Source organism: Falco cherrug, chromosome 2, assembly GCF_023634085.1.
Source record: "Falco cherrug isolate bFalChe1 chromosome 2, bFalChe1.pri, whole genome shotgun sequence".
NCBI lineage: Eukaryota > Metazoa > Chordata > Aves > Falconiformes > Falconidae > Falco > Falco cherrug.
In genome coordinates, this window is record NC_073698.1 from 5,047,915 (window position 1) to 5,061,690 (window position 13,776).

The following is a 13,776-nucleotide window of genomic DNA, read 5'->3' on the forward strand; positions in this document are numbered from 1 at the left end:
CAGCAGAACCGCCACCTCGGACTTCTGGAGGGCAGACTTGGCCTGTTGCGGGGCCTGGCTGGCAGTCCCAGGGGAGGCTGTCCTGACGGGAGAAGGACCCAGGAAGCTGGACATATTCGGGAAAGAACACTTAAAAGGCACCGGAGCGGGCTGTCCCCACGTGCTGAAAGATGAGCCGGTGGGGAAGACAACCAGCCTGGCTGGAACTCAGGGAAAAAGGAGAGTTTGTGACGTTTGGAAGAAGGGGCAGGCAGCTCTGGAGGACTACAGGGATGTCGAGAGGTTATGCAGGGAGAAAATGAGAAGGGCCAACATACAATTAGAACTTAATCTGGCTACAGCTGTAAAAGACAACTAAAAATGTTTCTATAAAAACATTAGCAAGAAAAGGAGGGCTAAGGAGAATCTCCATCCTTAATCGCATGTGGGAGGAAACACAGTGACACAAGCTGAGGAAAAGCCTGAGGTACTTTGTTGGGGTCTGCAGCAGGTCTGCAGAACCCCAACAGTACTTAATGCCTTTGGAGCAGTCTTTAATAGTAAGAACCAGCTGTTCTCGGGGTACCCAGCCCCCTGAGCTGGGAGACAGAGACAGGGACAGAGTGAAGCCCCCGTAATCCATGGAGAAATGGCCAGTGACCTGCTACACCACTGAGACATGCACAAGTCCATGGGCCTGGGTGGGATCCACCCGAGGGCACTGAGGGAGCTGCTGGCAGTGCTCACCGAGCCACTCTCCATCATTTATCAGCAGTCCTGGAGGACTGGGCAGGTCCCACTTGACGTGACGTCAGCCAGTGTGATGTCCATCTACAGGCAGGGCTGGAAGGAGGGTCTGGGGAGCTACAGGCCTGTCAGCTGACCTCAGTGACGGGGAATGTTATGGAGCAGATCATCCTGAGCGCTCTCACAGGGCACATGCAGGACAACCAGGGGATCAGGCCCTGACAGTATGGGGTTATGAAAGGCAGGTCCTGCTTGATGAACCTGATCTGCTTCTAGGACAAGATGACCCCCTTAGTGGGTGAGGGAAAGGCTGTGGATGGTGCCTACCTGGACCTTAGTAAAGCCCTTGACACCGTTTCCCAGAGCATCTCCTGGAGGAACTGGTGCCCAGGGCTGGGACGGGTGTGCTCTGCGCTGGGTAACAAGCTGGCTGGGTGGCCGGGCCCAGAGCGTGGTGGGGAATGGAGTCACATCCCGCTGGCGCCGGGCACAGGTGGTGTCCCCAGGGACCAGCGCTGGGGCCAGTCCTGTTTGATGTCTTCATCAGGGACCTGGACGAGGGGCTGGAGCGCACCCGCAGTGGGTTTGCAGAGGACACGAGCTGGGGGCAGTGTGACCTGCTGGGGGGCAGGGGGCTCTGCAGGGGGTCTGGGCAGGCCGGGCCGAGGGGCCGAGGCCAGTTGTATGAGGCCCAACAGGGCTGAGTGCCGGGCCCTGCCCGTGGGTCACACCAGCCCCCCACAGCGCTGCGGGCTGGGGGCAGGGGGCTGGGAACTGCCCGGCGGGGAAGGGCCTGGGGGGGCTGGTCGGCAGCCGGCTGGGCAGGAGCCCCCAGTGTGCCCAGGTGGCCACGGCAGCCAGCAGCGCCCTGGCCGGTGTCAGCAGCAGCGTGGCCAGCAGGGCCAGGCAGTGCCCGTCCCCCTGTGCCGGGCCCTGGTGCGGCCGCCCCTCGAGCCCTGGGCTCAGCGTTGGGCCCCTCACCCCCAGGCAGACCCGGAGGGGCTGGAGCGTGTCCAGAGCCGGGCAGGGGCTGGGGAAGGGGCTGCGGCATAGCTCGGGGGGGGGGGAGCTGGGGGGGCTCAGCCTGGGGAAAAGGGGGCTCAGGGGGGACCTTCTCGCTCCCTACAGCTGCCTGGCAGGAGGTTGTAGCGAGGTGAGTGTTGGTCTCTTCTCCCAAGGAACAAGCGATAGGATGAGAGCAGACGGCCTCAGGTTGCACCAGGGGAGGTTTAAATTGGGTACTGGGAAAAATTTCTTCACTGAAAGGGCTGTCAAGCACTGGAACGGGTTGCACAGGGAAGTGGTGGTGGAGTCACCATCCCTGGAGGTGTATAAAGATGTGTAGATGTGACACTTTGGGACATGGTTTAGTGGTAGACTTGGCAGTGCTGGGTTAATGGTTGGACTCAATGATCCTAATGGTATTTTCCAACCTAAATAATTCTAGGATTACATGAATCTATGAATATAGGAAAGACATTTACACTACAGAATGATTTTCTGTATAAAAAACCCCACACATAGAGCTCATGTTATTCCATTTTATAATGTCCCAGGGGAAGCAGTGCAAAGTTTATGTCAAGCTGTGGGATAGCTATGCCCTAAATTGTGGCCTTTAAGTCTAACACACCTGCTTTTAATGACTCTTAGTTGAAACTTAATTTTGTGGGGCAGATTAACTTTGAACTACATGGTTTGTGTAGTGTGCTCTGAAATGTAGTGCTGACTGTAGTAAAAGGTTGAAGTTGCTGTTGCCATTCTGTTAAAACAAATCTGCATGTAATTTGCTTAGTTGCAAATAAATCTCTAGGCAAAACTGGGTAAACAGAGCTGCCCCTCTACAAAGAGAAAGGTTATCAGGACATTAATTCGTAGCTAAACTTGGGATATCTGAGGGTACGAAACACTGGAAGCAAAATAAAGGGAACAAACACCAAGGAAGAGAAAAAGAAACAAGTCTGGGAATTACAATCTTGTCTATGCTAATGAATTAAACATGCCCTGGACATAGGGGCCAACTGGCAAAGGAAAGCTTGTGTCCATTATATTAAACTCTGGAAAACCTCATGGTAACCAGGATATTGAGAGAGAAGAAAGCTACTCACTGATGGCAAACTTGTGAATATGTTAATTAATTTAAATGTCTTACCTGTCATGTAACATTTGATATCCTGAGAGTTGCTAATGGGATTGTTGTTCTTGAACATATACAGGTTGAAAGGCATTATGTTATTGCTACTCAGATGCTTCCACATATCGTGGTCTGGACTTGTCCACCGACCCACTAGCACATCATAGTCTCTCCGTCCCATGTGGATAAGCTTTGTGAGGGGGTCATACAGTCCTCCGTGGTAGCCGATGATGATCTGGAAGTTGGGATTAGTGTCCATGTAGATCTCTCCATATGCTGTGTACAGTATCTGCTTAATCATTAAGCCTGTCCCACTGAAGACAGCCAAAGGAGTGCCAATGTTATCGCAGGCTATGTAGAATTCATCACCGCTGCTGAGCTCCATTGCAAAGAGGTGACCTTGGAGGTCATAGTAGAGGGAGGTGATCTCGGAGCTTGAGTGGTTGTATAAATGGGTGACCTTGGTTGGGTTGGTCAGATCTGCATAGAAAAACTGCAGGTGATGGCCATGACTGGTTTTGCTAGAGACTCTCCTGCCTAGGCCATCATAGCGGTATTTCACACTCCACCCACTAGCTTTGTTGTACGCTTTGATGAGCAGGCCAGCTGAATTGTACTCAAAAATATCATTGCCCCTTTGCTTCAGGAAGCCATCTTCATCCATTTTGTACTGCACATCCCCCAGTCTAGTAATCCTGTCCCTGAGGTCATATCTGAGCGGTGTAAGGCGGGCACTATTCCCCGGACTCAACAAATGGAGGTTTCCGTTCAGGTCATAGCTGTAGCGCCAGAGTGGTTTGTCATTGATAGACACCGTCTGCAACTGGCCATCAGCATCATATTCATATGAGTACCTAGTTGTGTTTGCGTAAGGGCCAACCTTTAGCTCTTTCTTAACCACTCTCCCCATGTTGTCATACTGCACAGTCATCCAGTACATGAGAGATCGGAATATCTCATACTGGACCTCCTTCATCCTGCCATAGGCATCAAAATGTTTGGTGTGAGTCATGACAGCAGTGGTGATAATCTGGTTGATATCGTAGTAAATAACTCCGAATTTACCAAATTGCTCAGTTTTGCCTGACACATCATCATACCTGTAGAGATCAATGGGTAAAGGTGTCTCATTGATGACAGCTTGCATGCTGGTCACCCGAAAGCTGTTGTCGTAATTATAGTCAAAGCGTGCATTCACCATGCCTTCCTCAGTGAAGCGGAAAATCTGTCGATCAATGAGGGGTCCTATCTGTCTGTATCTGATTGTACATGTGAACCCTTCGTTCTGCAAGTTTATGGTCTTCAGCATGCCAGCAGTTTCGTCATAAGTGAAACTGATCTTTGTGGTGTCGTAGAGCATCTCGGCTAACTTGGACAGCTTCCCATACTTGTAGATGACACGTCTCCCTGTGCCCAAGTACAAAGTGTGGAGGAGCTGCTCATCCTCTGTGAAATCCTGAATTACTGAGGCATTGCCTTCTGGTGGCCGGTAGATGTTCCTGTAGTAACCAATGGAACGAATGGTTTCTAAAGTCTGACGAGCAACGTTGGGCATGGTCACCGATGACAAACGGTCATTCTTATCAAACTCAAAGATATACTGTCTCTGGCTGTGAAGGAGCAGCACCATGGACTGGATGGGAAGGACAAAAGTATAGATTATATTCCTGGTTTTCAGGCAAAATTATACTCAACTCTCACAAAATCTGCAAGACTCTCCAGTCCACAGAGCAGGGCAAGTGAGATAAATCTCTGCACCCATAGGATTAAATGGGGAGAGGTATGCAGCTGCACAGCACATCGAGCATCCCCAGGTAGGAGTGGGTCAGAGGAGGAAGCAGTTAATGCAGTGAGGAAGGTCTAAATTCAGAATGCTCAGCTCAGAATCAATACCCTGTATTTAGCTGTCTCTAACCAAATTCCCTGTGCCAATAGATTTTACAGACTAAACAAATACAATTGGTAGAGCTACTTAAACAATGCTTGAAGAAGTATCCCCCAACACCTTCCAATGCCCAATTAATTAATTATGTCTCTGTATCTTCTATTACTCTCCTAGTCCAAACTTCTGCCTGCAGGCTTACTCGTTCTGGGATTTTTTTTTTTTTTTTTTTTTTTGCATGTAACAAACAGTCCATACGTATAATACAAGGAGCAAGTCAATACTTTTTGCTTTTTAAAAGCTATGTTACTGTAGCTTCCTTAAACTGTTGTAGGGATAGGCTCTATACAAAAATCAGGAATAAAAATTTCCAGCCCCAGGTATGCAGCCTATGGATCTATAGGACAGGGCAGTGTAATGATGAATGGTCATACCCAGAAGAATTTAAATCCCGTGCCAATCTACAGAGTGCAGACTACAGAAAACACTGCAAAGTGTACTGCAACAATCTGGCTGGATTCATGCCTCGTACTTCTTAATTACAGGTATTTCCTACAAAGCAGGAATAGGCCACTCATGGAAGGCAGGATGTCAGACCGTACAGGTTATTTTCACATGGAAAATCCTACTGGAAATTCTTACTGTTCACTCCTCTGACTTTACTGGAAGATATTTTATACTGCATCTACCTCAACAAAGGAATGCTGTGCTTAAAAAATCAAATGTCAAAGCTTCACAGCATTAAGATGCTCTCAGTGTGACTGGGAAGAAACTTCTCAGGCTCCTTTCAATTGCTGTTTGGTGGTCTCGCATCAGAGTTACTATGTGCACCTTAGTGTAGGCAGAAAAGGAGTATTGGACCATAAGGACCATAAATCAGCTGATGTGAAGGAGTGCAGCTGTGCTGAGCTCAAAGGAGTAAAGCCCACTTGCACCAAATGCACCACCTCTGAGCAACAGGAGGATTCTTACCTTCTCCAAGTAAGTGTAGCTCCATGATTTGCCATCAGCAAAGATCCTGGATGTAATTCTGCCAGACTGATCATACTCCAGCCTTTCTGACATTGTGCCCCTCTGAATCCCTGCAATGTGTCCTCCCGGGGAATACGTGACATTGACCCCGTTCAGTCTGCTGCTGGGTGACCAGAGACTGGGTCTCCCTGCCTGGTCATAGAGGATGCGGAGTGTGAACTTGCGGTGGTCATCATAGATTTTCTCTGTCCTTGTCACACGATCAAAGTCAAGGGACAGCAGGTTTCTGTTGTGAACCTACAGGACAGAGATGGAGAATTAGGAAGCTAGAAACAGTTTAAGTTACAAAGACTAGCCTTGTTTCACCAAACACCTCTTTAGACCACACTGGAGAGTGTCCAGCTCTTTGTTGCCTCTGGACAAGAGGCAATTTTTAAAGGAAAGAGTTGTCCTAATGTTGCTTCTGTTGACTTCAGTGAAGAGAGAGGCAGAAAAACAGGGTACTTTTGAAACATCACCATGGGGAAGGAATCTTGCCCATATCCCAAACCCAGGCTTAAGACTGCTACAGCAGATGTTATTATAGATCTACAGAAGATAAAATGACAACTTGTTGCAAGGAATATTTGCAAAGTACTCTGCTTATTAAACCTAGGATATATAGTCTTTGGCTTTCATGCACATCAAAAAACAATACTTATAGAAAAAAGATGGATGTCATGTCAACATAGTGGAAAACAGAGTTTTTCCTCTGAGTTTATGGAATATACCGCAGGCACCGGAGGTTATGCATTTTGCCTGAGATGAAATATGGAGGCCTTGACCACTGTAGATGTTAGACAGAGCAGGAACTTTTCTGTGAGAGCTAGAGTTTTGCCTTCATTGTCCTGGGGTTATTTGGTGTTGCATAATTATACTCCTGTTACCTCTGCTGCCTCTGCATTTCCAAAGATCAAAGGTATCAACTTCAAAGGTAGGAGCAGGAATACATTGCGATTCAGGGATTGTGGCGCACAGCAATACAAAAAGGAGCTGATAACACAACTCATGTTTAGCTGCGTGTGCACGGAGAATTACAAAGCAACACCACCACAGTAGCAAAGTACTGAGCAAGGATGAAAAACCCACACTCCCAGAAAGAGCTTGCCAGTGAAGACAGCTCTTTCTCCATCCCACCACTTTTGAACCTCTTTCAGCTGGTAAGCCCTTCTTTTCTAGAAAGTTGCAGATTCTTCTTGGATGAATTTCAAACTCCAGGCAGCTGACTTGGTTTTCAGTTCCCTTTGCAGCCCTTCAGCTGCAGTCAATAAACCAGAGTTTGCTGTTTGCTGCAAGGTCTTCAGACCGAGTTAAAAACTCTGCCTTACCCTGCTCTGGGTAAAGTCAATGCTCCTGACCTCAGCACTGTTCTCAGACCTGGTCCAGCTTTGAGCTTGGCCATTACATTAGAGTATATGATTGAATTCCCACTATATTTTGAGGGATGTAGGAGTATCTGGGAGTTAAACAGTGAGAGAAGTGATGGGGTAGAACAACAGGAAAGGAATTCCTGAGCCGTGGAAGAACAGAAGTAGCAAAGGCAGGACCACTGCAGTGCTTTTGTGATGTGGGGGCAGATGTCTGTGCTGAAGCCTAGAGAATGGGGACACCACAAAGTTGGAATTCAAAAGAAGTCATCTCAAGAGCCAAGGAGAGAAGGAATGGGTGCCATGATGTAAGCATGAAGATGATGTAAGAGGAGGCAAGTGCAACAATGATTTTCAGCTCATGAATAACCAATGTTGTGGAAAGGTAGATAATGCTCTAATTAAGTACTTGTAAAAGAGAATATAAATGTGTAATGAGAGAAAGAAGAAATCAGCCAACAGCCCACTGTAACAGGCAAGCTGGAAAATAATTAAAAAGGTATCAAAACTCTAAGTACAGATGCACACATGTAACTAACAGAGCAATTTGATATCTCATAGGGGCTTGCTGCTATAAATAGAGAAACAGAAGCGGCAATTGCTTGCAAAAGAGAGAAAAAAAAAAAGGCAAAGCAGAAAGGAACAGCATCTCTGCCTTCCATCTATTCATACAGCAGCTTCAGCTCAGCAGCTGCAGCTTCCGCTCGTGCTTTCTGCCAAGAGAGCTGGAAAGAGCTCTTCCAGGGCTGGGAGTGTAATCCAGGCTGAAAGTGGCCTCCCTGATCCGTATGCCAGCAGCAGTGCCATTCACTGTGCTGGAAGAACCAAATAACAGGTCCCTGGATAGCTCTCAAGCCCAGTCAAAATCTCTGTATCTCATTACCGGTGCCCTAAGTCATTCCACCCTCCCCATGCTCTGGCAAGCAATTTCTGTGGGACTAGTTGGAAACAGTCTCCTTTCTTTTTATGATTTGTTTTCTCTGCTCCTTTGGAGTAATGTCTCTTCTCTCTGTGAAGCACTGCAGTGCCAGTAGCCACCCCTCAATGCCATGGGCAAAGTGAACCCTACCCTGCCGGACAGCCTCTGAACAGAGCCTAAATCTTTTTCATCCTTGTTCAAGGGCATGCCTTGAACAGAAGTGAATTTTCTGCAGAACTGACAGGGCTGCAGGCTTCAGTCCAATAACCATGTTTTATGGTGAGCAGCTAAATAAGGTGTCATCCTACATCCCAGAGTCCTTATCCTGGAACGGGGTTGGAAAAGCTCCTACAAAAAGCTTTGGCCCCTCAGAGTGTCTGACAAGGCTTGTGATCAGCACAGGATCGAGACAGGATAAATTTAAAACCACCATTCACAGTGGCTTTGGTATCCCCTCTATAATGTGTGAGAAATTTAAATTTAAACCCGAATTGATGTTCTACATTACTTTATTCAATTCCTTAGCTTGCTCTGAAAAAGCAAGAGCATAAGCACGCCACCATTTTTGATTTTTCCAATGCTTCCCATGGAGCTCCTTTAGCTCACATTATAATTAAACAAGCACAAAAAGGGAAGATTTTTCATGAAAACACTCTGGCAACCTTCAGCAGAGGAGAGCAAACAATACTCTGCAACGAGAACTCCAGGAGCCAACAACATCCATGTGATAAATGGCTGCCTACAAAGCAATTTCCCCAGCGAATTGCTAAAACTGTTGGGGTGGCCATATCCAGACCTAAACACCTTGCAGAAAATGTGGAGATGATGCTGGACTGTCACTAGTCAACACAACTGAAATGCTTAGTAGCATATCCCAAGAGACCTCTCCAGTCACATTGGTTCTGGGGAGTGTTTGTGACACTAGGCCTCGATGCCACTATTAACCTGCTGCCAAGGTCTTGGGAAAAACAAAATGTCTTACAACAGGAGTTTCCATGGTTAAATAAATAAAAGAGCTGAGCCAGCAGCTCTGTCTCTTTTGTCTGTCCTCTTTGCTCCACTGTCAGAGATTACTTTACCTCCTTTATTGAAAAACTCAAGTTTGTTAACAAAAAAAAAAAAAAAAAAGGAAAAATGAAGGAGCTCTGTTTCTTCAAGCAGAGTTTACCCAATGCTCTCACTGCAGATGAATTCTGCGTTGCTGTTGGCCACTGATGGGTTCAATTTGTAGCCACCTAGATTGTGGAGACATCTCACCGCTGGGTGGGTGGATCAGAGCATGACAACTTTCCATGGGTTATGTGGGACAGGAGAAGGGAAAGGGGCTGCTTTAACATATATGTGCTGCTTTAAAGATGCCTGGCCAAGTGCACAGCCAGGTCACCATTGATGGGACTGCAAAAAAGGCATAAGGGCTGGCCCTTTTCCCTCCATCCATGCAGAAGTCCCTGCCCTGTGCCTTATCCCTGCAATAAAGAACATGTGCATTGTATTATTTCCTAGGGAGGGTCAAGGAGGCAGCTGTGAAACTGGCCTCATCATGCTGGGAGCTGGTTGAGCTCATGGCGACAGGTTGTCAGTCCACAGGAATATGCTGTAGCCATGGGAGGAAGGGCCACGATCACAGAATGTGGATCCATGCGATGGCAGGAGAAAGGATGCTGGTTTCAGAGGAACTCCCTCTTTTACAGTGGCCAGATCCTGTTCTCACCTCAAAGGCTTCATGGAATGATGTGCCAGCTTCTTTGGGCTCTTTCCCCATGGAGCACCATGTCTCTGCTGCTGTCTCATGCAAGCAGCGGAGTGAGGGGAGTGGGAAAGTAGTGTTTTATTCACATATGGCAGAAAATGATAATATTTCCCAAAGTGAACAAAACCATGTTGAACTTAACTTCCCTAAGCTTCTCCCTTACCAGGGAAAGCAGAAATTACTGGTATGAGGGAAGAGGAGAACACGACACACAGAATATGCAAAAATCTGTGCAGTCCCCAGGGAGGCAATTAGCACCTTGCAGGTTTACGTCTTAGGGGTGCAGATGCTGCCATGCAGGTACAGACAGGCAGCTTAAAACATCTTGTACATCCTCAGCTACTTTGAACCCTTGAACAGAGCCATAACTGAGTCCTTCAACCATGTAAGATGCTCTCCTGCTTCACTAGAAGGGCCCTGATAGGCTCCAAATGTGAATAAATGCTGGCAGATTTATAGGGACACAAGTAACCAGCCTGAAAACTCATTTTGCAAGTGTTTTTCCAACTGCGGTACAATATAAAACAAAGACACATTCTGCATTTGAATCTACTGTGAAAATTTTGGAAGATAAAACTGACACGGGCAGCTGAGCTGTGGCTAAATGAGTAGATACTGCTTTGAACACCAAATAGCTGTGTCACAGCTGCAGATTTCAGAAGGCTCTCTCCTTTCAGAAAAAAGACCTGCCTGATAATTTCGTTGGTTATTAAACTAAACTAAAATAAATTAAAAACCCCAAGACAAACCAAACAAGAAGGGTGACGTGGACTCATCTGCAGATATACAGCAGTTCCCAGTGAAGGAGCAGCTTCAGCTTTCACTACTGTTTGCCGTTTTTCTCCTGGTAACAAAATATGAGGCTATCGACGCAAGGGGAAAAGAACAGAGCCTGGGTTGGGAAGGGTGAAGAGCAAATCTTGACAAGTGTGAGCGAGAAGAGATGAGAGAAATCACACCAAGGTGGCAGGGGTCACACAGAAGGTAATAGGGAGAGGTGAAGAGCAAGGAGTGGGAAACACATTTTCTGAAACTCGAGCATTAATATTGACTGCAAAGCTCAAGTGTGAATAAATAGCTGCAGTTCTTTTGCTGTGGTGGCATCACACAGCACTAAGCATGTTTCTCAGAGGGTCTGAATTTGGCAGGTGCTGAGCAGCTTCCCAGGAACCGCTCATCAGCCCATGACTCCAAGACTAGCAAGGTATAAGGTGATTGCGTAGGACTTGCTATCACAGGTTACCAGCCTTGCCAGCAGTTAGCAGAGGAATTACAGGCTTATTGGGCAAGATCTTGAAACAGCCCTGACAAGTCTGTGGTACATTGCGCAGAGCAATGTTTTCAAAACACATCAGTCTCAAGCACAGAAAGGACCGTGCGCTCCTGGAGGAGAGAGTGCTCTCAGGCCGGAGCTGTTTATAACATTTCACTTCCGGGAACGATGGCAATTGCGATGAAATGCCCTGCGAGCCCAGCTCTCCAACAGGTTCAACAGATTAGGAAGTATCAGGAATCTAGAGATTTTTCTGAGGCTGCCCAGTGAATAATAATAATAGAATCACAGACTGGTTTGGGTGGGAAGGGACTTTAAAATCACCTAGTTTCACGCCCCCTGCCCTGGGCAGGGCCCCCTCCCCCCAGCCCAGGCTGCTCCCAGCCCCGTCCAGCCTGGCCTTGAGCCCTGCCAGGGATGGGGCACCCACAGCTGCTCTGGGCAGCCTGGGCCAGCGCCTCGCCACCCTCACGGGGAAGAATTTAATCTTAATAGCTAATCTAAATCTAAATAAAACTGTTACCCCTTGTCCTATCAGTACACTTCCTGATAAAGAGTCCCTCCCCATCTTTCCCATAGTCCCCCTTTAAGTACTGGAAGGCTGCCATAAGGTCTCTCTAGAGCTGCCTTCTCTCTAGGCTAAACAACCCCAACTCTCTCAGCCTGTTCCCAGTCCTCATATGATTAGAAATGTTTCGGTGCTCAGGTTTATCACTGCCAGCAGCGCAGGCAGAAAATACCTATACTAATTGGTGCAGAAATTTATAGTTATGACTGTCCCTTGCTTGCTTAAACAGCCTGACATGATGGTTAAACCTGAGGTGTCCGATGGGAGGTCATGCATTCCCAGTGATGCAGAGGACTTGCAGGCAAATCAGCAATATACCTGTGACAGCTAAGAGAATGTTAGCACATAAGGAGGCACAAGGATATATTCAAGTCATAAAGGTTGTGTCGCTGAGGATGAACGGCTAGGTCTCCGTCCTGCAGACTCATCCCTACTGCAGACAGTACAGATCAGCCCTGTCCCTTTCCGTCACGAGGCTGGGGACTGATGAGATAGGAAGTAGAGTCCAAAACTGCTCACGCTTCTCACTTACCCTCAGCCGACGGCCAAAGACGGTGACCTGCCCTCTCGCTTGCTCTTTCCTCTGCCTCCACTCCACGAGATTGAGGCCATTGTCGATGGGCAGGGTGACATTCCTCTTCCCCACCGTGGGGTTGACGGTGCCAGCCAGCAGATGCGGCTCAGTTTGCAGGGCCACCTCCATGCCGTTAGCAAGCATCAGTCTGAGAGAGCCATCAGCGCCAATGTAGTAGCTGTTTCGGACTTGATCTGAAGACAGAAAAAGAGATCTTTTCAAATCCAGTGATACAGTTCCAGCTTTTCATGTGCTCCCTCACCCAGGCTTCATCAACATTTCTGATGGTTGCAACCAAACGCTCTTTGTCATTGACCTGTCCCACTCAGTGAGCAAAACATTAGTTTCATCTGTGAAAGTAAAGATGGACAATCTCTTTTTCATTCTGATGAGGTTCTGCACCTCAAATTTTTACAGAAGAGTCTTACACAGGTTAAAAAAGGCACCAGTGGAAAAGCTGTATAATACCCTAGCAAAGGATGCAGGTTCAAACCTCTTTCTCTAGGCTGAAACACTGGGTGGCGAGATATTTGTTTTAAATCACAGTCCAGCTGAAAACTTTCCACGCTTTTATATCCTAAAAGATCCCAGTTTCGCTACAATAAATGAAAAAGTGGGGCCACCTACTTTCGTCAGCTTATTCACCATCTCACAAGTGACAGGAAATTGCACAGCGAGTTAATGGTAACCAGTTCCCCAAATAACAGCCAAACCTTTTCACTTGGGAAAGCTTTCAGGAGGCAACCAAAGTCCTCATGTTTGGAGAGAAAGCAGAGGCACTAAGCTCCCACACATCTCCACACATCTGGCCTCCACTAGCACTTGAAAAATCAGCAGATTCTGAGGCCAGGATTTGAGAGTTCAGGAGTGGTAGAGAAGAATAATACCTCTTCCACATCCTTCAGGAATCAGGCAGGCTGAAAGCCCGTCCTTTGAATCTCCATCTGGTGTTTCTGTGGACTGGAGCTCACAAAGCGTAAGAAAGCATGAGACTTTCTCAGTGCAGAATGGCTTTAAAAACACATTATACAAAGACTGCCTTATCTGAAGCTCCTCAAAAGCTGGAAAATATTACCATTTCTGTCTCCCAGGCTGCCATAAATACCTAATTGTGAATAAAAACACCCATTAAAAATTCATGTCAATTGTTCTTCCGTTCTGAGGCAAGTTGGGTTTTGTTCACTAGTTGCTCTGCCATAGCTCAGCAGGAAACAAGATCACAGTGAAATTATCATCTCTCGTCTAGATGAAATAGATCAGTAAAGAGCACAGTCTGGTATAATTAGGAAAGGAAACCTGACACCAGTTGGTCTTTTTTATTGTGAGTCTGATCCTGCTCCTGTTGTATCCAGCTGGCATCTTGCCACACTGATCTCAGCAGGATCACAACTCAACATACTGTACACAGTAGTGATGGTGTGAAACTGCTGTGGCAACTGGATTTTGCCACTATAAACATGCAGCAGTGATCCACAGTGTAAATCTGAATGTTTTAGCTGTACCACTGAGTACTTAAGTTGATGGCCTTTTGACATAGACTCCAGCAGCATCAAACCCACTCCATGCTTGATTCTG

The 13,776-nt window shown here is 47.1% G+C and overlaps 1 protein-coding gene across 1 annotated transcript in view; it reads right to left on the reverse strand.

Annotated features, from left to right (window-relative positions):
• Window positions 1-13,776, reverse strand: part of TENM4 (teneurin transmembrane protein 4) — a 353,678-nt gene that overhangs the window by 16,822 nt on the left and 323,080 nt on the right. The window contains 3 exon segments of the mRNA XM_055703071.1: window positions 2,876-4,490; window positions 5,712-6,008; window positions 12,160-12,395. Of these exon segments, the coding sequence (XP_055559046.1) occupies window positions 2,876-4,490; window positions 5,712-6,008; window positions 12,160-12,395 (2,148 nt within the window).